The sequence below is a fragment of the Miscanthus floridulus genome, chromosome 8 (genome assembly GCF_019320115.1).
Source record: "Miscanthus floridulus cultivar M001 chromosome 8, ASM1932011v1, whole genome shotgun sequence".
Classification (NCBI taxonomy): Eukaryota; Viridiplantae; Streptophyta; class Magnoliopsida; order Poales; family Poaceae; genus Miscanthus; species Miscanthus floridulus.
The window spans coordinates 122,108,795-122,133,556 of NC_089587.1; the positions used below are offsets into that span (position 1 = coordinate 122,108,795).

The 24,762-nt window shown below is 48.5% G+C and overlaps 1 protein-coding gene across 1 annotated transcript; it reads right to left on the minus strand.

Moving 5' to 3' along the window:
* Positions 1-12,065: 12,065 nt before the first annotated feature.
* On the minus strand, positions 12,066-13,269 carry LOC136473445 (FCS-Like Zinc finger 6-like). Its single transcript, XM_066471087.1, has 2 exons — positions 12,598-13,269; positions 12,066-12,484 (listed from the first exon to the last, which is right to left on the minus strand). The coding sequence occupies exons 1-2, from the start codon at positions 13,002-13,004 to the stop codon at positions 12,313-12,315; spliced, it is 579 nt and encodes a 192-aa protein (XP_066327184.1). The 5' UTR covers positions 13,005-13,269; the 3' UTR covers positions 12,066-12,312.
* Positions 13,270-24,762: the final 11,493 nt, after the last annotated feature.

Below are 24,762 nucleotides of genomic sequence, written 5' to 3' on the forward strand. Positions count from 1 at the left end.
GCTGGTTTCCTTTTTGCAGAAAGCAATACTAACCATGAGTCCTTATTTATGTTATTATTAGTAGCAATGATTAATTTATTATCTATCCATTCTATGTAAGCACATGTTCTACTTTCAAGCAAGAGTTGAGCAATCAGTTCCATTACATCACCTTTCATCTTTCAGTTCTTACTATGGTGCTAGAGTTTAGACAAGCCGTACTGGATTTTCCGGCGATTCGTGAATCAATGCCCCAAGCTGGGTACCCTGTAAACACACGCCCCGCTTGTACCCTAGGCACAAGTAGGACCAACCCATCACCCTCCTATCCCAGGGTCTAGGTCCCCGTCCAAACTTAGACTCCAAGCCCCCGCTCATGAGTCCCGGACTTAGTGCGGTGCAAGGACCTCCGCCATCCCCACCTCCAATCAGTCGGTCTAGAAAGAGCCAGAACCCACGACAAGAGAGCAACAAGTCTTCCATACGCCCATACCTAAGTATGTGCTCGGGATAATAAGTCTATGATTTGCCTAGCGTCCAATGCAATGGCCGGTCCTTAACCGACACAGGCAGGGAAAAAGTGTAACCAAGCTATGCCCTATTGGCCACAGGACACAACCTCTTACACCCACCAACACCCAAACCGTATCCCTGCTCAGTCACCATTTTTCCTTTCCACCATTTTATCATGCGTGATCATAATTATCACCTATTGTGAGTAACGGCAGGTTACTCACGCTACCGAAATCCTGAGCTTAGTAGCTACTCGACATATACTAGTAGATATATTTATGCGTGTAGTTTCCATAAAATGCCTGTAATGTAAGTGCACATCATATATGTTTAGTGATCATTTAAAATAAGGGTTATGCACCGGGGCTTGCCTTGGGCAGGCAGTGGGTCAACAAAGTCAGCAACAAAAGGCTTTGGGGCTCCCTCCTGTATGAGAATCTGCTCCTTGTACTCCTTAGTGACATCTTCGTAGTCCTGTTCATCCGTAGGCATGAACTCTACCAACTCATGATCTATATGCATGAAATGATGGTGCAACACTTAGTAATACGACAACAACAACTCTTAAAATATAAATACATCTATCAAGCTACTAAGCTAGTTCTACTGACTAAGGTGCTAAGTTACCTACTGTTACCACTAACAAGTATGAAGCATGGCATGTACTATCTTAGCAACTAAAGGTATTCCTACTCTTAATTCTGATTTACTCTATATATGATAAAACGAGGAGTACTAGCTTCTCTATTTACCAACATACTCTAGTGCTACAAAATTTACAGTGAGTACATAATAATCTAATGAACCTACTGTAAAAATTTCATGGCTAAAGCTATCATCAATTTACCACAATAATTCCTACACATATTAAGCTAAATAATACTAAGCTTTATAAATTGAATTTATGAACCTATCATTATCATAGCTAACTATAAACTAACTACACTAACGGATAGATAGCATTTTTGTGAACCTAATAAATTTTGTTTCTCTATTTTTTGACATCTATAGAATTTACTATTATTTTTTAAAGTTTAGCTCAAAACTAAATTGAATAAACATTCATACTTCACTAGAAATTAAAAAACCTAAATCTACCGCGCGGCCCAAAACGTGAGCGGCTCGGCCCAGTTCGATGCAACACGTGCGCACACACGACGCACAGCACGGCCCATGTGGGCGTGGCCCAGTCCGCGTGCCGACAGCCCACGACGGGGAGGACCTACGTGCGCCGGTCATCTTACGAAAACACCCTCGGCCTACCCGATAATCACGCGAGCACTAAGATCACTATTCTACTAGTCTGCTATCTTATAACTATGCCCCTCTCCCTTTCCATCTTTACCACGGCCATACCCTCGGGCCCCCTGCGCGCGCACCGGCGCGGCAGCCATGGCGCCGGGTGGTTATGCCGGCCAGGCCAGCCCTTTCCCGCCCTATCTACAAAGCCGATACCTGCCTAGGCGTGAACGCAAAGCACTGGGTGAAGGAAGCACGAGCTAGGACGCCACAGCAAGGCCGGACCATGGTGGCGGTAGAGAAGCAGGTGGATGCGGTGGCGGTGGCAGAGCGCACGTGGGTGACTTCGTGCAAGTGGTCACGGCTAGCAGCAGTGCAGTGACATGACGCACGGGGTTAGCGACATGGCAAAGCAGCGGCAGTGGCCAAGCTAGGACAGCAGGCCCACGACGATGGTGGTGTCCGAGCGGCCAGGTCATCGGGCACGACGTGCGCATGCATGCGTGAGCACGTGCATGTGCACAGTAGTGGTGGTGTGGCTATGCACGCCAGGGCGCGGCAACGATGGGACGAGTCGAACCGAGACAGTGACCGTGTCCAGACGCTGACACCGGTCGAAACATGCCATGCACGACTTTTAAAGCTGCTAAAAAATCCAACTCAATGATCCAATTGCTAAACCAACTATTTAACGCTCGAGATGGTATGTCAAGCTACTAAAACAAAGCCTAAGACCATACCACTACCGAACCTGATTCTCCTATAAAAATTCTTAAACTTAGCTTCGTCACACCATTTTCTAACTTAAGAAATTGACCAAGTTTTTGTTTGGATTCTCGTCAACTTCAATTTCCAAGCTACCAACCATGCTAGCTAGGGAATTCCTTTCTCGATCGCAAGTATTTCACCGCCACCTATGAAGTTTGTACTACAAACTTTATTAAAGTGTCGGGTATGCGTTCTATAGCATTTTTGTTCAATAAAAATTCGTTTAGAATTTTAAGTGATATAATGCGACATGAAATATAACATTCGTTTCGCATTTCCGATGAATGTTTCAAGTTACGTATATTGCTTTACACCCTATATTACACATATTTACACATAAGTATGATGCTCATGCAGTGTTTTAGCAAAAGATTGTACAGTATAACACTGAGGGTGTTACAAATCTATCTCCCTAAAACAAAATCTCGACCCGAGATTTCATGTGCCTAGTGTGGGAAAGGAGATAGGAAATACGTTTCAACGTAACAACTACCTATCAGAACCAGAGAGAAGGTGGGGGTAATGCTTCAATATGTAGCTCTCTTGTTCCCACGTGGCTTCATCCTCTGAGTAGTTTTGCCACTGCACCTTGTAGAACTTCATCACATTGTTCCTTGTCACTCTTTCCTTTTCGTCCTAGATTTTGATAGGGTGCTCAATATAAGTCAAATCAGGCTAGAGTGGAAGTCTTTCAATTTCTACAGCTTCATCCGGGACCCGCAAACATTTCTTCAACTGTGAGACATCAAATCAGTGAGAGAAGCTTGGGTAGCTCTTATGCTGTCCTAGTATTGACCTTGGCATAAAAGAAATGCATCGTCATGGTCAATACTAACTAAAGGATAAGAAAAGATGCAAGCGTGACTTGCAAAAGTACATCTAATAAAAGACCTCGTTGAGTTGTTAAAGTGAAATAAGGAAAGTGCACTCCTAAATGGATCAAGAAATAACTTTGTTTACTTGACATAATCATATGAATGAAGTAAGTTATAAGTGTCTCCTCGTTCACAGGCTTTCATAGTTATCAGAATTATGGCAGTAAAGCTTGTGCCATATTTCGAGGGGGGAGTATTAAGATCAATTAAGAAAGATACTCTTCATTAAAGAGTGAGATAAAGATTAATTAGGATGAAACCGTTGGAGGAGTACAACGGTCACAACAATGATACCCCTAAGCAGAGAAATAGCTAAATTCTTGGACCTTTTAAAGTTCCAACAGGAAGATAGCGTAGTCAGCCTCAAAGATGTTAAGGTGGTGCTTAAAACGTCATATGAGGTTTTAAAAGTTTAAACCCACAATAAGACATTTGAAGATACACCATTTTTTTTAGAAAAGATGGGAAGATCTAGGGGAGCATGGTATGTAGAGACCTGAGACTTGAAGAGAAGAGGGACTGCATGCCCACTCCAGTGACTCAAGAGCAACAAGTTTCTCAATACATATTGATGTTGTATGACTTATACAATACCTATTGTTTGCTCTTTAAAGAAGATGAATAATGTAAACAAGGATCTTGTTATACAAGAGCCTGTAGAATCAATTGCCTCTTGGCAATGAAGAGCAACAACAGCCCCATATGAAAGTGCTAGTAGATGACGCCCCAGAAGGTCTCAAAGAATTAGTAAACTAGTTTTTCCAATGATTATGAAGCCTTTGTTAGTAAAGAAATTCAAATGAAGGGTGATTCCACCTCATTTAAAGAAGCCATGAGAAGCGTTTACTCGTTTAAATGGAAAGAAGATATAAAATTGAAATAAATTCGATGAGTATCAACGATGTTTGGGACTTACAAGTAATTCCTAATGGAGCCAAAACAGTAGGCTGTTAATGGGTCTACAAGACTAAATATGACTCCAAAGGAAATGTAGAAAGATATAAAGCACGACTTGTGACTATGCTTTAAGCAAAGAGAATGAATATATTACAATGAAAGTTTTCTCTTCAATCTTATGTAAGGATTCTTTTAGAATCATAATGGTGTTAATGGCTCATTACGATTTAGAGTTACATCAGATGGATGTAAAGACGACATTCCTCAACAGGGATTTATATGAAAATGATTACATGGCACAACCCAAAAGGTTTTGTCATGGAAGAAAAGAACATATGGGATGCCACCTGTAGAAATCCATTTATGGGTTAAATGTAAGTCTCTAGATAGTAGTATTTGAAGTTGATTTAAACAATGAGATAGTTTGGGTTTCAAAGAAAATGAGAAGGACAATAACATTTATGCGAAGTTCAAGAATGGAAAATTCATTTTCCACATCCTGTGAAGATGACATTCTACTCACTAGTAGTGATGTTAATCTGTCATTGAAGAAGAAGTAGTTTTGTCCTCAAGTTTCAATGTGAATGATCTTGGTGAAGCGTCATTGGTTCTAGGAATCGAAATTCACCAAGATAGAAGAAAATAGGGTATTAGGACTATCGCAAAGGCATACTTAGAAAAGATTCTAAAGAAGTAAAGTATGCATGCGAGTAAACCTATGCCTGCTCCTATAGTCAAGGGTAATAGATTTGAGAACTTTTAGTGTTCCAGGAACCAATATGAGATCGATCAAAAGAATATGGTTCCATATGCTTCAGCTGTTGGAAGCTTGATGTGTGTACAAATACAAGTAAGAACTTATCCTGACGTAGTTTATGTATCCAGGATATTTTGGCAGAAGTCTAGTTCAGATACAGATCACTAGAATTGAATTGAGAATGTCTTGCAATTCTGCAAAGTATAATAGGCCTCATGCTGAGTAAGAAAGAATAAGTACTTTCAAATAGTTGAGGGTAGAAAAAGTTAAGTCTTGGCGAGATGCGTAGTGAAATCCACAGCAGTCGTTAACACTCGCAGTTGGAGTATTATTGTGGAAAAGCTCCAAAGAAACAATTGTGGTGTCATCAGTGATGCATACCATAGTATAGCTTGTCATGAGGCTTAAGGAACAGGCAAAATGACGTTAAGAAAATTTATACCCGGATTTAACAATGGTAGGCAACAACAATAACCATTTTAAGTAAGTTAACTCCTAAGACAACAAGTCAAGTGTGCTGTCAAACACATTGACACTAAGATATATGTTGTAAAGGAGAAAATCCAGAATCATTTTGAAAGTATTGAGCACAAAAGTACCGAGTAAATACTTGTGGATCTGCTTACCAAAGGCTAACCACCCAGTGCATTCAGAGAACACACAGTCGACATGGGTTTATGAGAAAGCCTATGATTTTTGGATACTAAGGGCCTAGTTGAGTATCTATTTCAAAACAGAGAAGTGTGTTGTAGCTGTTTAATCTAATGGCAACAGACCGTGACGATGAGGCACGCTCTATGCACTGATCTATGATGGAATGAGAACAAGATAAAGTAAGTAAGTTTAAGGAATAAGGTGAGATCAAGGGGGAGAATGTTAGTTTGATCTCCACCAATTGGGCCCTTGGATCAACGCCCTGATCGGGGGCGTCCAACCACCCCATGATTGGTGGCCCCCCATCGCACAACACCATAAAAGGGAAGTTGGGGCCAGGGCACGAGGTTGACCTGTCCCTCCATAACCCTCCTATAAAGAAACCCTAACGCTAACCGGTCAAGAGAGACGGTGCTGCCAGTGGCGGGAAGTGCCACCACCGCTGCACCTCGCCTCCAACATCGTCGCCGGTGCCACTGCAACTCCTACACCGACACGAGGGGACTAGGACAGGACTCACTCTAGGTAACGACGAGCAAGTTCATTTCAGTTAAGTTAAACACCCACTGAATTTACACCTAGAGATCCTTGAAATGGTCTAACATCGTCCTACAGCCGAGGTCCAATCAGAGCATTCATCCTTTATTCTTATGAAGATCGCCTGCTCAGACCGTCTCTCGCCGTTGAATACTACCGCGTTTCTCTGCTTCCAAATCTGCCACAGCACTAGAATTGCTAGTGAATGTGCCGCTTTTGTGTCGCCGTCGATCATTGCGAGAAACCACTCAATCTCATTCTGCCGAGTCCAAGAAGCTGGTTAATTGCCATACCTTCCTTGAGTAAGGGCACTCGATGAATAGATGAAGAGAGGTCTCCAAACTTCTTTCACACAAGGCACAAAAATAATTGCTCTTCCACCCCCGTAGCTGTAGTCTCGCCGCGGTCCAAATCCTGTCTTGTAGAAGCAGCCAAAGGAAAAACTTGCAGCGTGGAGGTGCCCATGGCGCCCATACCGGCTTGGGGAAATTGGAGGTCATCTGGCCGCTAAATTGAATGGTGTAGGCCGAACTTGCAGAATATTCACCTGAGCGTTCACGTATCCAAATTATCTCGTCTTCCTCAGTCGAGTCCAGCTGCAAGGACCGTGTGTGATTCCATAAGGGAAATAATTCTCTTAGGAGGTCGGCGTTTAGGGTGATCCATCATGAGTTGTTCACAAGAATTTAGTAGAATGACTTCACATCTCATACTGCTATACTAATTATTGGCTTGTGAGAAATGCAGGTGCTGATGCGTCAGCTTATTTCTTTCCAAAAAAAAACAACAAAGCAAGTGAGTAGTGAAAGGATGATGCAACACCCACTTACCTCAAACCAAACACCCCATGATTTTTTTGGATGTGCTTCTACTTCAACTTAGATCTATATCCTTTTGACGTTCTCACTTCTTTCAGGTCCCGCCCCACCTGAGGCCTTGTTTGGATGCATGTATATTCACCTCAATCCACATGTGTTGAAGTGGGATAGAATGGAATTGAGACGCATATGGATTGAGACGAATACATGATCATCCAAACAAGGTATGAATGCTTAAACCCTGAGTTTGATCATTGGCCAACGATAGGCCCTGTTCGCTTGTCTTATAATCAGTACTTTTCAGCCAGAACAGTGTTTCGGCTTGTTTTTTCAGCGAAGCGAACTACTTGTGAGTGAACCACTACCAACTGCCCTGTATGTACTTCACTTGTACTTTGTGTACTTCTCAGGAGCCTCTACCAATTTCACTGTGGCTTTAGGGATATATATATCGTCAAATTGTTCAATGTGTCAATGTCTGTGTCCTAAACACCAACCGCTTGTGATTTGGAAGAGGAGCAATTTGACATAATCAGACGTCAAAGGTTAACAAATACTTAGCACATACATGTGTGGTTGTTGGGGTGTTTGTTTCAGGAAGTTTTTGTTGAGGTGGTACAATCAAACAGAGAGGATTTGAGAGAATAATCTGGCCATTCAAGACCACTAGTAGATCTGGAAGCCAGCGTCATGGACATCAAGAGCTGAGCACAATAGATGCACCTGCACGCACTGTTTGCCAAAAACGGCAGGAACTTGAGACGTGCGCTGCGGGGCGTTACCCGTCGCCTTCCACGGACGGCAACCCGGCAGCTGCTCCACTGACAAGCGGGCCCCGCGACGTGATACCTGGCCACACTGGCCCGCGATGTCGGTACTCGATCGATACTGTTGCTCACCTTGCTGCAGGAGGGCAGGTTGGCGACGACAACAGGCTGGTCTACGAGGAGGGCCCGTGGACCGGAACCATGCAAGCACCTGTGATTGCGAGTGTGCACGACATTGCATTAGCATGGCCAAAAAAACATACGGTAATTTCTCGCCATGAAAAATATGTCAGTATACAGCAGTTTGCACTTTGCAGTCTGCCCCCCTTACGTGGATGTCTCATTGTCTCCATCACCTCATGCTCATCTCGTCCTCGAAATCTTTAGAAGGATGCATCTTTAATCCACTTTTACGAATTTATTTAGGAGGTCCTCGACGCTAAAACACGCTGCACGATGACTTTGGTGAAATAATATTACACACTTTTTGTTTGGCCTATTCTAACCTAGGCCCACTTAAAATAAATCATGACATTCACAAACACAAGTGTTAATACGTCGGGCTACTCGAAATAACCATGTTGTGTTGTTCGCTAACAAGGATAAATTAATACCATAGGATTAATCACAACATATGGTCAGAAATGCAATTATATTTATGTATATATATATATATATATATATATATATATATATATATATATAAACTAAAGACAAAAAATCGACATAACTACATTCATCATAAAAACTCCTTTCTTTTAATAGATTGACAGGAGTTGCTGACAAAGTGGTGAGACCTTCGCAAACGGCCTTTTTGCCTCGAAGAAAATTCTAGGAGTGGTGGTGTTACGATCCATGAGCTTCATACGAAGGAAAAAGATGGCCCCATCTTAAAACTAGATTTTGAGAAGGTGTATGATAAATTGGTCTTTTTGTAGCAAGCTTTGAGAATGAAAGGCTTTTCACCAATCTGGTGTAAGTGGATTGAGTCCGTTGTTATTCAAGGAAGTATAGGAGTTAAAGTGAATGATGAAGTAGGTCATTATTTTCATACTAGGAAAGGGCTTAGGCAAGGAGATCCTCTCTCGCATATTTTTTTAACCTAGTTGCATATGCTAGCCATCCTAGTTTTGAAGGCTAAAAATAACAGTCAACTTAAGGGACCGGTGCTGAATCTGGTTAATGACGCCTTTCTATTCTGCAATATGCGGATGGCACTAGTCTCTTTATGGAAAGTGATATTGAGGGGGCTAGGAATTTAAAGCTGGTACTAGGTGCCTTTGAAAAGTTATCGGATCTAAAAATCAATTTTCATAAGAGTGAGTTGTTCTCCTGTGGAATAGCTAGGGCCACAGAGTTAGGAGTTCGTAGAACTTTTTGGGAGCAAGGAAGGTAATCTTCCTTTTTGGTACCTAGGAATTCCAATGCATTTTCGTAAGTTGTCAAATAAGGAGTGGATTTTAATTGCAGAGCGTTTTCAAAAAAAACTTATGGGCTATTTGGTTTGTAGAATGATACTAGCCGGAATCATCCGAACGTAGAACCGAAGCTGATCGATCCGTTTGGTTTGCATCATGGAATCCAGCCATCCACCATCAACGCATTCCTCGTAGCACTTGGATATGCCAGTAGCAGAGGAACACACTCACTCCAGAAAAACGCCGGACGAGTGCATGCCGGACCATTCTATGACAGCTCAAGTGAATCCCTATACCAAATAGGCTATTAGTAGCTTGACAGGCAAGTTGTTATAATCTAGTGGAAGGTTGGTGTTGATTAACTCGGTTTTATCTAGTCTGCCTATGTTCCTTGTTTGCTATTCCTAAAGGAGTACTAAAAAGGTTGGATTATTACCGATCCAGTTTTTTTTTGCAGTGTGACGGTCATAAAAATAAATATAGGCTATCTAAGTAGAATATACTTTGCAAACCTTGAAGTACATATGGGAGGATTGGGCATTTTGAATTTGGAAACCCAAAATTCTTGTCTTCTTGCCAAATGTCTTTTTAAGCTTCTGAATGAAGAGGTCTTTGGCAAGATGTTTTAAAAATAAATATTTGAAAAATAAATGCTTGTCTCAAGTGGCAAAACGGCTCTCTCTTGTCACAAGTTCCCTTGTGGAATTGTCACACATATAACTCCTAGCATTAAACAGGGTCTTAGGATTTTATTGATTTGATTAAAAATAATGGACCAAACCTAACTAAATCTAACAACTTGTACATGCATGTTATATGCATATATATGGTACTTTTTCATGTAGTTTTTTTTTTTTTGCCCCTTTCTCGTGCATTACTTGACGACGAGCTCTACTTCAACTTAAGCAAAAAGCACAAAGCCAGATAATCATAAACTTTGCAAGGCAAATAAAGCTTAAAAAGGTTCAAACGGCCTGCAGACTAGTACTTAGATCTCCATTGAATGGATGCTTGGCAAAGAGCTTCATTTATAGTGGCCATCTCTATTTCCCAAAGTATGGTAAAACAAAAGTTGAGAAGGAGCCAAGGACATAGATGGTGGGTGCTCACAATTTTTTTTTTTTTGAAACGGGTGCTCACAAATATGATAGCAGTTGAGAAAAGATCTTTCTCAGCACAACTAGCCACCTCTGGCGTTCCACGTTGCGCGTGTCTGGTGCTGCCAAATTATTGCGACAGCGTGCCCATGTGAGGAGAGAGACCCAACAGTTGGAGCCAAAATAAGTAGCTCCATTATTGCTAGGATTATTAGACGGAGCGTGATGATTTAGTACGCTCTCTATTGGAATATGAAACTTAACTTTTTTTTGTTATGGCAACCGTACCATTACTCTACCAATACATAAATGGAATAGTACTAATATAACAATATCTGTGAAAAGCTAACTTATTCTAACGAAATGAAATATGTCTTGAGAAATAAGACTAATAATAATTAAGCTTGTGAATGTTTTGGTATAAACCACATGAAATGATCACCCTCCCACAACAAGCAATAATTGTGTTCCTTTCCTGCGATACTTGTCTATTCCTGATCAAGTCACCAGCTTAGCATGAACGCTCGTATATATGTACATCTAATTATTCTCTTAGTGGTATATGATGGCCTCGTTACTATGTCTCTATTACAAATTATAAGACATTTTGACTTTTATAGACTCATAGCGCTGTTGCTACGCATCTAGATATATGTTATGTCTAGATACATAGGAAGTGCTATGAATTTAGAAATGTCAAAATATCTTATAATTTGGGACGGAGAAAGTACTCCCTCTATCCCGTATTGATTGTCGATGTGGCAGCCAGTATCTCTGTCCACGTTCATAGCTTGTGCCGTGTACCTAGACCATTCCTCTGTCCACATTCATTTAATCTCTGCCGGACCTTGTCAGAAGCTAAAACGACTCTGATAAAGGGACAGAGGGAGTATATGGCTATAGTTAATTTACTAATTTTAAAATATGATGATGTGGATCGTTGAATGAAGGTGATATGGGCATATATGGCTATCAATTTGGTTGATGGTCTAGCCTCTATCATTTATAGCTATTCATTCTCTTGGTAGTACTCCTTCTCTCCCAAGTTAGCGTTTTTTAAGTCAAAGTATCTTAAGTTTGATCAAAATTATATAAAATTTATAAATATTTATGATATCAAATAGGTATTACTATAAAATATAATTAATAAAGAATCTAATAATACTTATTGATATCATAAGTATTATTATTTTATTATATAAGTTTAGTCAAGATTGAAATATTTTGACTCTTCGAGAAGAATAATTGGAATGGCTTATAATTTAGGATAAGATCGTAGCAACGAGATACGTACAGTGACTTTAACAATTGATATGTGAATACAATGGATCGAAGGTGCTCGTCGGTGTAGTTGCCAGCTCGATCGGCCTTAGTCAGTCTCATGTCATGATTATTAGTCGCAATCTCGTGATGTGCTATTGTGCTCATAGGGCCATACTAGTGTGGTTCAGAGTGCAGACACAGTGTACAGTACGCGAGCTGTGGAAGATTCGTGCACGCATGAGCCCGTGAGAATCATCAGGACATTTTTGTTTTTGGGGTTGTCCACCACATGTCCACATCGGTGAAGAATCGCATACATGAACGTATTAATACCCGTGACCCATCCCGGTAACCATCTATATCATGCATGCAACACGCCGGAATTTCACACCGAAACCGGTACAGATCATGGGGAAATTAAAAACCCGGCGTTCTGAAATCTCAAGGCCTGCATGATCGATAGGATAGCAACTGATGATCATATATGCATGATACGTCGGATTCGGGCCGGGCAGAGACTGAGATCAAAATGCCTGTATGTATGTATCATGTATGCGTGGCATGCATGCATCCACGCAGATGAGCCAACACCGCAGCCACAGTGCGTGCTCTGAGCATATTACATATACTAGCTGACCACGCCTAGTAGTAGATAGAGATGTGCATGTGACGTGTGTGGTGCATGGCGCGCCGGAGCTAGCTGCATGCCTGGATCATCAATCGCCTCCCCTCAGAAGGCCGTGGCGACCGTGCCGGGTTTGTCGGAGCCCGCGCCGCTGGGCGGTAGCGGCACCACCGGGTCGGACGCCGGCGGCGGCGTGGCGAGCGCGCACTTCTCCTTCCACTCCTCGATCGTGATGTGCTGCTGCCGGCAATCGAGGCTGCAGAACGCCGTGTCGCCCCTGCAAGCAGATCCATCCACTGATTTGTCTCATATCTCGATCTGTGTGGGCCGTGACTGTGGTGGTGTGTGTGCACGCAGGGGACTACAGTAGAACTAAAGGCAGCCGCGTACCTGTACATGAAGGTGTCGCGTCCGGGTCCGAGGCGGCGGTTGCAGAGCCCGCAGGCGCGGAGGAACGCGGCGGCCTCGGCGGCCGAGTTCCGGCGGAGCCCCGCCAGCGCCGGCGCCGCGCGGGCGCGGTACGCCGCCAGCCAGTCGGCCCGCCCGGCCGCAGCCGCGCCGCCGATGGCCCACCCGTAGGGGTCCGCCTCCAGCTCGGCGGCTGCCTCCCCTGCCGCTGCCGCCTCCGCGTGCGCCGGCAGCAGCTGCAGCTCCTCGTCCTCCTCCTCCGCCACGTCCGCTAGCACGTCCGGAGCCGCGAACTCCGTCATGCTCGTCGTCCGCCGCATGTGGTTCTGCTGCTTCTGCTGCCGCGCCGCCGGCGACGAGCGCCCGGATCTCTGCTTCCCCAGCATCATCTCCCCACTGCCCTGTCTGTCTCTACCGTTCTTGTATACTATAGTGCTATATATATATGGCTACCCACGACTGAAACTCGACTGAACCTATGTACGGCGCGGCTGTTTACTACGTACTCCTATTTGCGGCAGCTGTGAGGGAGATGTGCCGAGGTGAAGAGGTAGAAGTGGTGGTCGCCATGGCTATGGCTGAGGGGAGGGAGAGACCACTCGCAGTGGGTGAAGAAGGGGAGGAAGAGAGTGTGCGTGTGGTGAGAGAGGGAAGGAGAGGAAGCGGGGTGAGATAAAAGGAGGCCAGTGGAGGAATGCGAAAAATTTATATTTTGATCCTTTTTAAAAACTTTTTTTACACCCCTGATGAAGCATTTTCTAAAAATAGACCAAAGCTCGGTGTCATAGGAAGAGACGCCGAAGTTTGCGGCTCGGCGCCGTGCCATGTCAGCAAAGACCCTAGTCCCCTTAGCCACGCAGGATATGGGCCCCACAGAGCTTGGCGTCTCTTCAGCTAACGCCGAGCCTCGTACATTGGCGCGGGTATGACTCAACGCCGAGGGAAGGGATAGCCTGTACTCTTCGGGATCCCGTACTCTTCTCCGCCATCTCTCCATCTCTCCACTCCACCTCTACCCTCTCCTTCCTCTCTCTCCCGATGTTGCGGCACATCCGCACATCGGCGTGGGCGTAGGGCTAGGTCGTCCACGGTGCGAGTGGGGCCCGGCGGTGGTGCAAGCACGGTGCTGGGCACGGGCGAGTAGGCCCGATGGGCATGGGCATGGGCATGGGCACGGGCGAGCCCGGCCGCCGCCGTCGGTGAGCACGTGGCAAGGGGCGCGGACATAGCCCTGCGTGGCCTGGCCCCGGCCGCGCAGGCAACCGCTGCGGGCACGGGCCTCGCCAGCCGGACGCCACCGCCCAGCTAGGTTAAGGTGCGCGCTCTCTCTCTCTCTCTCTTGCTGCCCGATCTAGGCTTGCCTGCTCGTTCTTCCTTGCTGACGGAGGCTCACACCGGTGGATCAGGGCTCCCACGCCGGGGGAGGTTGTTCCGCAACCCCGGGCCGATGAGGTCGTCTCCTTCCTTGCCTTCCACGAGCGTGGGCTCGGGTACCCCGCGCACTGGTTTTTGCGCGGGCTCATCAATGGGTGGGGCCTAGAGTTGCAGCACCTCACCCCGGCTAGGGTGCTACACATCGCTGGCTTCGTCACCGTCTATGAGTCCTTCCTCGGGATGGAGCCGCACGTGGACCTCTTCTGACGGATCTTCAGCTAGCGGGCCCTGTCCAAGGGGAAACCACCTAGAATCGCTTCGGTCAGTGAGTTCGCCCTGCAGAAGTGGCCTAAGCCCTCGGTCCCCTACCCGACATACTCCCCCAGTGACTCCAACAGGGGATGGCATGGCGAGTGGTTCTACATCAGCAACCCGGCGAAGGCGCCATTTCCGGTGTTCACCGGGGAGAGACCGGAGAGGAGGGAAAGTTGGTCATGGGGTCCTGCCCATCGGTAGAACAAGCTGGAGATCATCAAGACAGAGCTTCGGGGGCTCATGCGGCATGGCCTTGATGGGTTGTGGGTCTTCGATACCTTCTTCCGCCGTCGGGTTGCCTCGTTGGTGGAGAGAACACGGATGATGTGGGAATACTTTGGCCCAATGGATCTCAACCACGCGTCGGAGGAGGAGTTGTAAAGGGATGAAGTCTGGAGTTGTCTTGATCGGGTGCTGTAGTTGGGGGATAATGAGTCCCTCGAAGGGACGCTCGGACCTCTCCATGCCACGAAGCTGTCCGATCTGGTATACTCCTTTCCCGTGACCTTTTTTCCTTTCTATGTTGATTTTTAGATCGATTTTACGCCGCCTGTTTCATAGGGGTTCACGGGGCATAAATCCTAGCCGCATCTTTCGAGAGGGACAAAAGGCGTGGCTCAGCAAGCTACCTAGAGGGAGGCCACGCTTGCCAATAAGAAGAAGAAAAACAAGAAGGTCCAGAGGAGGTTTGATAAGGAGAAGGAGATCAACCAGCGGGTCCGTGGTGGCAAGAGCCGGAGCGACGTGGAGGCAAAGCTCGAGTCGGAGGAGCACACAGAGACGGGTGATGATGCGAGTTCCTCAGAGGATGAGGGAGACAGGGGCACTGCTGTGACATTGGTGGATCACCGTGAGCCTACGGCTGTGGCTGTCAGCGGTGGGCGCTATACGAAGATGTGCGGTGATGGTCTTGAGTCAAGGAAACATGTCACGGGCGAGGATGCCGCCTGCAAATGGGAGGCAAAGCAGGCGCGGTTGTTGTGCCCTTCAGAGGCATCGTTGGCTTCATGGCCCCCTGCTCCGAGTGTGGCGAAGCATGATGGTCGGTCGAGGGGACATGATCGTTCCCCTAGGTCTTCGTGGTCGACATGTGTGCGCGACCCCCAATGGGGAGATACTCCGCCAGTTGCTCTAGTGGTTTCGCCACGAGCTGGTGGGTGTGGCCATTCATGGGCCGAACAAGGACTGGCTAGGTCACCCCCACCCTCGGTTGATCCGAGAAGGCACGGGTCGCGACCCCCGAGCGATCCTCGTTCGGTCGACTCATCGTCAATCGGTCGAGGCTTCAAGGTTCTACCGCTTTTGTATAGGTATGTATTCATGCTTCTCTTTGTTTTCATAGTTGAGTTTTTGAGCATGACTAACCTGTGCTTTGTGTGGTAGTGGCCAGGAGCCGACAGGACTAGGGATCTCCCCACCTCCCATGCGAGAAGAGTGGAAACCCAGCCTGCGGCGGGTTGTGATGAGCGAAGGGGAAGCAAGCTAGTGGCGGCATGACCTTCCTTAATGGGGGTTGCGCCTTCCCGACTGGTCATGAGCACGGCGGTGCCCGTGATGGAGATGATGCCCATGGTGACGGCGGAGGCTAGGTCAGAGGTGACTCTTGCGAACCCTCCCCCACTGGTTGCGGAGGAGGAGAGGAGGGAAGCTAGGTTCCCTATCTCGCCCGGTGAAGGAGCGCATGATTCGCCCGCCTGGTCAGAGCTGGAGGGGGGCGGAGAAGCCACGGCCAGGACAGAGGTAGAGCAGCCACCGATGAGCCATGGAGTCCTAGTGGTGGACATCCCCTTCGATGGTGAGGAAGACATCGGGGTGGAGCTGCCAGCCATCCCATAGTCCCAAGAGTTGGTGATGATCCGGTCGTCGCTTGATACTGTAATGGCTGGATCTTTCGTCGGGTTGGGGGCGACCCGCGAGCTGATGTGGCCTTGCCCTGATGAGTCGAGAAAGGCCCAGTACGTCCTTCACGACGAGGAGGAGGTTAGGCTTTGGTACCTGCTCGGGGAGAGAGGACTGTCGATGGAGTTTGATCTTGCCCTTACCAAGGCGAAGCTCAAGGAGGCTTTGGAGAGGGTTGGGCTCATCCATCAGGACATGACTGTCGACCTGCCATGCATTGTAGAGGTAAGTTTTTTGCATTCCTGGTGTTGTCTTTGATTCCTTGGCATTTAAACGGTTGTCTCAGCACGCCTGCTTCTTGTCTCGTAGGACCTAGAGATGATGTCGATCCGCAAGTCCCAGTTTCTTTAGAAGGAGCATGGTCGGATGGAGCAAGAGGCGGTGGCGTTGTGGCAGGTCAACATGCTCAGGCACAAGCTAGAGTCTGCCCACCATGAGTCCCAAGACTAGGCGGTCGAGGTGATAGGAGCCTAGGCGGTGGAGCTGCATGCGGTCAAGTAGGCGGCTGCTGCCGAGCAGAAACTTGATGCGGCGAAGGGCCACTTGGTGGAGATCGAGGTGGCACTCAGGAAGTCCCTAAAGGCTCTGGACATGGAGCGGAAGGCCCGATCAGACACTGAGCAGGAGGTCATCGCGCTCCGAGGGCAGATCCTCGGGGCATAGGAGTCAAACACTCGGCTGCTCGAGAGGGTAACCCAGCAAGAGGAAGGGCTTTCTGTTCTCAAAAGCACCTGCCTTAGTATGTACCTATTCTGCCCTTGGTTGATGCCTTGAATTTTTCTTTTCCTTGCTCCTAAATTTGTCGTCCATTTCCAGAATTGGGTGGGAAGATCGGCTCTCTAGAGCAAGAGCTAGAGATGGTCAAAGCGGTGGTTGGTTGGGGCGTGGAGGCACTAGCCTAGTCCCTTGAGGAGAGATGTGCTCTTGATGGGAGCTCAACCAGCTTTGCAACATTGCGTAGGTGGTGGTCTCTGAGGTGTTCGGGTCGGGACCGAGCACCAGTACGCCCACCGTCTAGCTGGTGGAGGTCCTGAATGAAGTTCGGGCGCTCATCTCTAACAGCATGTTCTATGAGATGTTGGGGGTGCTGACCTCAGTGGTGACCCACTACCCTGATCTAGACTTCATGGCCATCTATAGAGGATATGCCAACGGGTGGAGCGCAGACTAGATCCATGCGCTGGGGGATAGTTTGGTGCTGTACCCATAGGTGGTCGCTGAGCAGGTCACCGCGCAGTGGGTGATGGAGGCTCATAGTTCAACCGTGGCTGCAGATGTGGGCCGAGAAGACGTCGCCCAGCCTACGGAGGTAGCGGAGGCCTAGTCGAAGGCGAGCATCGTTCTACCCCCAACCGAGCCGAACATCGTCACGATCACAGCCGAGCTGAGCATCGTCGTCCCGACCGCAACCGAGCTGCCTTCATCCTCGCTAACTGCACCGTTAACCGACGCCGTCGGGGGGCCACAATAGAGTTAGAGTAGAAATAGTCAGTTTATGTAAAAGATGAATTCGTGGGGGAGCCCCTGTGTGAACAGTTCTACATTCGTGAATATTTTAAGTTCATTTTGTGATGAAATCACTCATAAGGCAAAGCTTGTCCCATCTGCCCTTGTTTTTATCCTTGCGTAGCTTTGTTTTTTATTGTTTCTTTTTCGCACCTGCCCATTGACCCATAGGCTGCAACCTTAAGAACCCGGGTGTGGCCCGCGAGGCTCAGCTACTTGTAACTATAGGTCATGGAGGGGTGTGATCGGTCTTGAGGCTAAAGCATAAGTTATGTAGGGTAATCAAAGGAACGAGATGCCCTTTAGTTTGGGCGACGCCCTTTTGTTTGGGAAAAAAGTGTTACTACATGATAGTAGAAAATGATAGTAAAAAGGGGGTGGTATTGCACCCCCGTGGAGCCCTCGAGCGACCCAGGTCAAGAGTGCTCAGGCTAGGGTGCTGTAGGGAGCAAGCATTGAATGGTGGTAAGACTAAAGTTTAGGGACAGAAACGACGTAACTATTTGATGTTCCACGTATTGGTGAGATCATTGTCGTTGTCGTTCTTCAGCCTGTAGGCGCCCGGTTGAATCACCTTAGCCACCGCATATGGTCCTTCCCATGGTGGAGAGAGCTTATGTTTGTCCTTGGTTGACTAGGTCCTCTAGAGTATGAGATCACCGACCTCAAGGATCCTCCCCCTGATTTTTCTTTCATGGTACCTGTGGAGAGTTTGCTAGTAATGAGTAGAGCGGTCTTCTCATGAGCCTCCTCGAGCAGGTCGACTGAGTCCTACTGAGCCTCCGTGGCTCGGTCTTGGTTGAAGGCCTTTACTCTTGGGGTGCCATGATCAAGGTCAGATGGCAATACTGCTTTGGCTCCATATGCCAGGAAGAAAGGGGTGAACCCCGTAGACCGGTTTGGGGTCATTCTTAGGCTCTAGAGGATCACTGGGACCTCTGCTTCCTATCGCCTGGCATACTTTTTGAGTTGGTCGAAGATGCAAGGCTGGAGTCCTTGGAGGACCATAACATTGGCCTGCTCGACCTGACCGTTAGTACACGGGTGTTCGACCAAGGCTCAATCGATCCTGATGTCGTATCCATCATAAAAGTCCAAGAACTTCTTCCCGGTGAAGTTTGTTCTATGGTCGATGATGATACAGTTAGGGACACCAAACCGATAGATGATGTTGAGGAAGAACTTGATCACCTCTTTTGAGCGGATATTGGTGATGGGCTTCGCCTCTATCCACTTGGTGAACTTGTCCACCACCACGAGTAGGTGAGTGAAGCCACTCAGGGCCTTTTTGAGGGGTCCAACCATGTTGAGGCCCCAGACCACGAATGGCTAGGTGATGGGGATGGTCTGAAGCTCCTATGCCGGTAGGTGAGTTTGTCGAGCATAGAACTAGTATCCTTCACACCTGTAGACCACCTCCTCTGCATCTCACAGCGTAGTGGGCCAGTAAAAACCTTGGCGAAAGGCTTTCCTGACCAGGGACCTTGGGGCCACGTGATGTCCATAGATTTTGGCATGGACTTCGAGGAGAAGCTATTTCCCCTGGTCGATCGGGATGCACTTCATGAGCACTCCCAATGGACTTCACTTGTAAAGTTCATTACTAATGGCGATGAACATCTTGGCACGTTGAGTGATTCATCGCGCTTTAGTCCTTTCTAGTGGGAGAACCTCCTCAAGGAGGTAGGCGAGCAGTGGTGCTCTCTAGTTGGCTAGATTGAGTGCCATCATGGTGATGTCACCAGGTGACGTTGCCATGGAGGCGCCAAGGTCGGAGCCCCTGAGCGCTCGGTTGGGGTTGGGGCATGTTGGGGGGTCAGAACCCCCGAGTGACAGATTGGGGTTAGAGTGTGTCTGGGTCAGATCCTCTCGGATGCAGGCAGACAACTCATGGAGGTCGTTCAAAAAGACCCCATTAGCGGACAATTCCCGTCTGGCCACCAATTTTGTAAGGAAGTCAGTAGCGCCATTGTCCTTTTGAGGGACATGATGTAGTTTGATCCCTCGAAACTTGTCCTCGAGCTTACGCACCTCCTGGCAGTATGTTGCCATGAGAGGGCTCTTGTAGGAGGACTCCTTCATGACTTGGTTGACGACTAACTCTAAGTATCCATGGACATACAGCCGCATGGCGCCGAGCTCAACGGTAATGCCCAGTCCATTGATGAGGGCCTCATACTCCGTGGCATTGTTCAAAGCTGAAAAATGGAGATGGATCACGTAGCAGAACTTGCTCCTATCTAGGGAGATTAGAACCACTCCAGCCCTCGAGCCGGGCACCATGGCCAACCCATCAAAGTACATTGTCCAGTACTCATGGGTGACATTCAGGGTCAGGAGCTAGACTTCCGTCCATTCGACGATGAAGTCAGCAAGAGCCTGAGACTTAATAGCAGTACGGGGGACGTACCTGATGTCGTGGCCCATGAGCTCGAGAGCCCACTTGGAGATTTGGCTAGCAGTGTTGCAGTTATGGATGACCTCCCTGAGTGGGTACAAGGTGATGACCATGACCTCGTGGTCAGTGAAGTAGTGCAGGAGCTTCTGAGTCGCCATCAGCATGGCGTACAGAAGCTTCTAAACCTAGGGGTAGCGAATTTTGGCATCGATGAGTACCTCACCGATGAAGTACACCGGTCGTTGGACCTTCAGGGGGTGTCCTGGCTCCTCCCTCTCGATGATGAGGGCAACGCTCACAATGTGGTTGCTTGCCGTGATGTAGAGGAGGAGGGATTTTCCTATTCTGGAGCGACGAGGATTGGGGCCAATGTCAGTGTTGCTTTGAGGCTTTTCCAAAGCCTGTTGTGCCTTCTTTGTCCAGACGAATGTGTCTGTCTTCTTGAGAAGTTTGTAGAGAGGCATCCCCCTTTCGCCAAGTTGAGAGATGAACTAGCTTAGGGTGGCCAAACAGCCGGTGAGCCTCTGTACACCCTTGACATTACGTATAGGGCCCATGTTGGAGATGGTTATGATTTTTTCGAGGTTGGCTTCGATGCCACGCTCTGACATGATGTATCCGAGTAGCTTCCCATTTGGAACCCCAAAAACACATTTATCGAGAGTCAATTTGATGTTGAACCTTCAGAGGTTCGCGAGTGTGGCGGCCAAGTTTGCGATCAGGTCGCTAGCTTGAGCCATTTTCACCACTATGTCATCTACATAGACGGCGATTGTTGGTTTTGGTTGTTCGACTTGGTTAGGTTGGTTGGGCGGGTCGATTTGGTCGGCGAAGCATCATGGCATGCACCGTTGATAGTGGCGCCAGCGTTCTTCAGACCAAAAGGCATGGTTACTTAATAGTATAAACCATAGGGTGTGATGAATGAAGTCACAACCTGGTTGGACTCTTTCATCGTGATCTGGTGGTAGCCTGAGTAGGCATCTTGGAAGGAGAGGATTTCACACCCTGAGGTGGAGTCGACTATCTGATCTATATGTGGTAAAGGGAAGTAGTCCTTTGGGCATGCCTTGTTGAGACTAGTATAGTCAACACACATTCTCCATTTCTCATTCTTCTTTTTCATGAGAATAGGATTTGCTAGCCAGTCAGAGTGGTATACCTCTTTGACGAATCTGGCTGCCAGAAGTTTAGCGATCTCCTCACCTATGGCCCTACGTCTCTCATCATCAAAGCGACGTAGGCGTTGCTTGGTAGGCTTTGAGCCTAGGAAGACGTGTAGTGTGTGCTCGGTGACCTCCCTCGGTATGCATGGCATGTCAGAAGGCTTCAACGTGAAGACATCGCGATTTGCGCATAGGAAGTCGATGAGCTCGCTTTCTTAATTGGCCAGGAGCTTAGTCCTGATCCGAACCATCTTGGTCAGGTCAGTGGGGTCGATCTCCACTACCTTGGTTTCCTTGATCGGATGGAAGGTACTCGAGGAGGTTGGCCCATTGCAATCAAGGACTGCTGGAGTTGCTGAATTCTAGAGCTCCAGAAGCTTGGTGCAGTTGATGACGGCAGCGGTGAGCTCATAATGCTCATGGTCGCATGTGTAGGCGTGCGAGAAGGTGCTACCTACGGTGATGACACCATTCGGCCTCGGCATCATTAGCTTGAGGTAGGTGTAGTTGGGGATCACCATGAACTTGGCGTAGCATGGCTACCCTAAGATGGCGTGGTAGGACCCCAGAAAGTCCACTACCTCGAAGGTTAGGACCTCCAAGCGAAAGTTGGTGCGGTCGCCAAACATGATGGGTAGGTTGATCTGCCCAAGTGGGTATGCCTGCATCCCTAGGATCACGCCATGGAAGGGAGAGCTCACTAAGCGAAGCTCTGACTGGGGGATGTGCATGGCTTTGAGGGTGTCAACATAGAGAATGTTGAGGCTGTTGCCTCCGTCCATCAGCACCTTGATGAGGTGCTTCTTGCAGATGATGAGGTCGATAATGAGCGGGTAGCGACCTAGTCGAGCGATGTGGGAAGGATGGTCTCTCGGATCAAAAGTGACTGGGGAGTCCACCTAGCTAAGGAAAGAGGGGATGGCTAACTCGGCGACACATACCTCTCTGTAGTGTACCTTGTGCTGGCGCTTGGAGTGGATGGCATTGGATCCCCCAAAGATCATGAGGCATTCCTTGGGGTCAGGAAAGCCATCTTCATCCTTGCCCGCCACACCTCCTTTCTTGGCCTCCTCCTCCTTGCCTTTCCCTTCCTTTGGCTTGGCGGCTTACCGTAGGAAGTGCTTGAGGAGCTCGCAGTCCTTGTAGAGATGTTTGATGAGATAGGTGTGGTTGGTGTAAGGACTCTCAATGAGCTTGTCGAAGTGGTCAGGTTAGCCCTGCTAGGGTTGCTTGCTCGCATGGTCGGTCGAGGCGACCAAAGCTGGGTTGGCCGGTCAATGCCGATCCTTCTTGTTCTTCTTGCCCTTTTGTGTGGAGGGGCACTCGCCTTGGTCCTCGTGCATGGCCTTGCCCCTGTCTCAGAGGCATGGTTCATGGTGATGTCAAGCAGGTCACAGGTGCTATGGGGCTTCACACAGCCAAGCTTATGGATCAGGGACTTGCAGGTTGTCCCAGAGGGAAACATGCTGATGACATCCACGTCGACGACATCAGGAAGGGAGTTGTACTACTTTGAGAACCTGCAGATGTAATCCCGTAGGGACTCATTGGGCTCCTGCTGGCAGCTCTTGAGGTCCCAGAAATTCTCAGGACGGACATACGTCCCCTAGAAATTTCTGACGAAGACCCTCTTGAGATCTGCCCAGTCACGGATACTGCCGGGTGGAAGGAATTCGAGCCATGCTCAAACATGCTCCGCCATAGAGATGGAGAGGTATTGGATGATGAAGTAGTCATCATCCACTCCTCTGGCTCGGTAGGTGAGCCAGAAGTCTTCGAGCCATATACCGGAGTTTATCTCCCCGGTGTACCTAGTGATGTTGATGGGCGGTTGGAAGTGCTGTGGGAATGACACTTTCTGGATGCGGTGACCAAAGGCCCATGGGCCTAGGCTGTCTGGGCTAGGGCTCTAGCCGTTCGGTGACTGCCATGCCTAGGGTGCGTGTCCTCACACTCCTCGTTGGTTAGGTGGGGCCCCGCACCACCTACTCTCACCGCCATTCAATGGACGTCATCATCGTGTCGGCGTGACATCGATTTTTGATGACACTGCAAGTGTCATGGTTTGGCCCAAGCCATTCACACATAGGTGGTCGGTATGGAGCGGGTGCTGGGTTGGGCTGCGGCGCAGCCACGACCTCCTACTCCACACCCGACAACTATTGTGGTGAGTGGATGGAGTAATTCGATGCGGCCCTAGTGCCCTGGCTAGGAAAGAGGCCGTGTACCAGTGTCGCAACGCAGAGCTTTCCGCCTACTGAATGGTGGAGGTCTCCACCAGCACCCGAAGGTTTTGGTGGATCACTTGCCCCTAGGGGTCGATAGGCTCGGGGAGGTCATCCCCTCCATTTAAGATGTTACATTGGACCTGACAAGCATGACCCTGAGCGCCGCTCACTAGATTACGCGCATGTGGCACAACATGATGCGTCGGGTGCGCCGACGCAGTCGGCGGATGGCTCTATCGCCTTTGTCGTAAGTCCTTGCCATGCTCCTGCGCACGCACCAAGGCCAACGCATGGGGGTCCAGAGGGGTGTGAGTCTGTAGGGACTCCATTACCTCCGGTGGCTATCCTGGGGCATCCACCATAGCGCACTCCTAGGACAGAGGGTGGCCTAGAGCCATGATGTCACCTATGCTGGAGCCACCGCTTTCGACCTCGTCATCGATAAGGTCGTGGAAGGAGGCGGGAGCATAGCCCACCATCCCCACAAACTCGGACATGAGAGGGGGTGGCATCAATATCCTTTAGAGCCCCCGTGCACATGCGTCCATGGGGGACATGAAGCCATAGGGGGACCGTTGCACGACGGTCGTGGTGGGGACAACGGGGTTCCTCTAGAGATTTGGCGAAAGGTGTTAAATAGTAAGTAAAGAACAATATGTACATCACTCACCATGGGGTTTGAGCCTAGCAAGGGCTCAAGGCGAAGTGCGGGTGTGTCGACGCTGAGGCCGTCGAGTGGCCTAGGGTCGGTGGAGGGCGCTCCTCCTCCAGTGGACGTCAGGATGAGGGCCTCCTCATGGAGGTGGAGTACGCCGAGCTGGTCAGTGACGAAGTCCAGACTACCAAAGAGGAAGGTCTGGAGTGGCACGAAGACGGGAGGAGCCCATATCCCAACAAGTGAGAGCGTGGGAAACTCTAGCGAGCCGAAGCGAATCGTATCACTCGAGCCCGCCATGCCGAAGATGGTGGAAAGGTGGGTCATCCGATGACCAAAAGCGTGAACACACGACATCTCTCCCCACGGACGGCGCCAACTATCGGTGCGAAATATGGCCAACAAGTAAATATTTGTAGTTTTACCGTGCACTGTGATCGGATGTGGCCTAGCACGCGATGACATAGGATTTATACTGGTTCAGGCAACGTGCCCTACATCCAGTTTCAGTCGATCGGTGACTTTATTTCTGAGTCCAGATGCTCAAAGTTTGCTGTGGGGTTACAAACGAGCAAGGAATAGGAAGGGGGTTTTAGAGGCCTAGTC

Coding starts and splice junctions, on each gene's coding strand:
- LOC136473445 (XM_066471087.1), bottom strand. CDS start 13,004: ATGATGCTGGGGAAGCAGAGATCCGGGCGCTCGTCGCCGGCGGCGCGG. Junction 12,485..12,597: donor CGCGACACCTTCATGTACAG/GTACGCGGCTGC, acceptor ATCTGCTTGCAG/GGGCGACACGGCGTTCTGCA.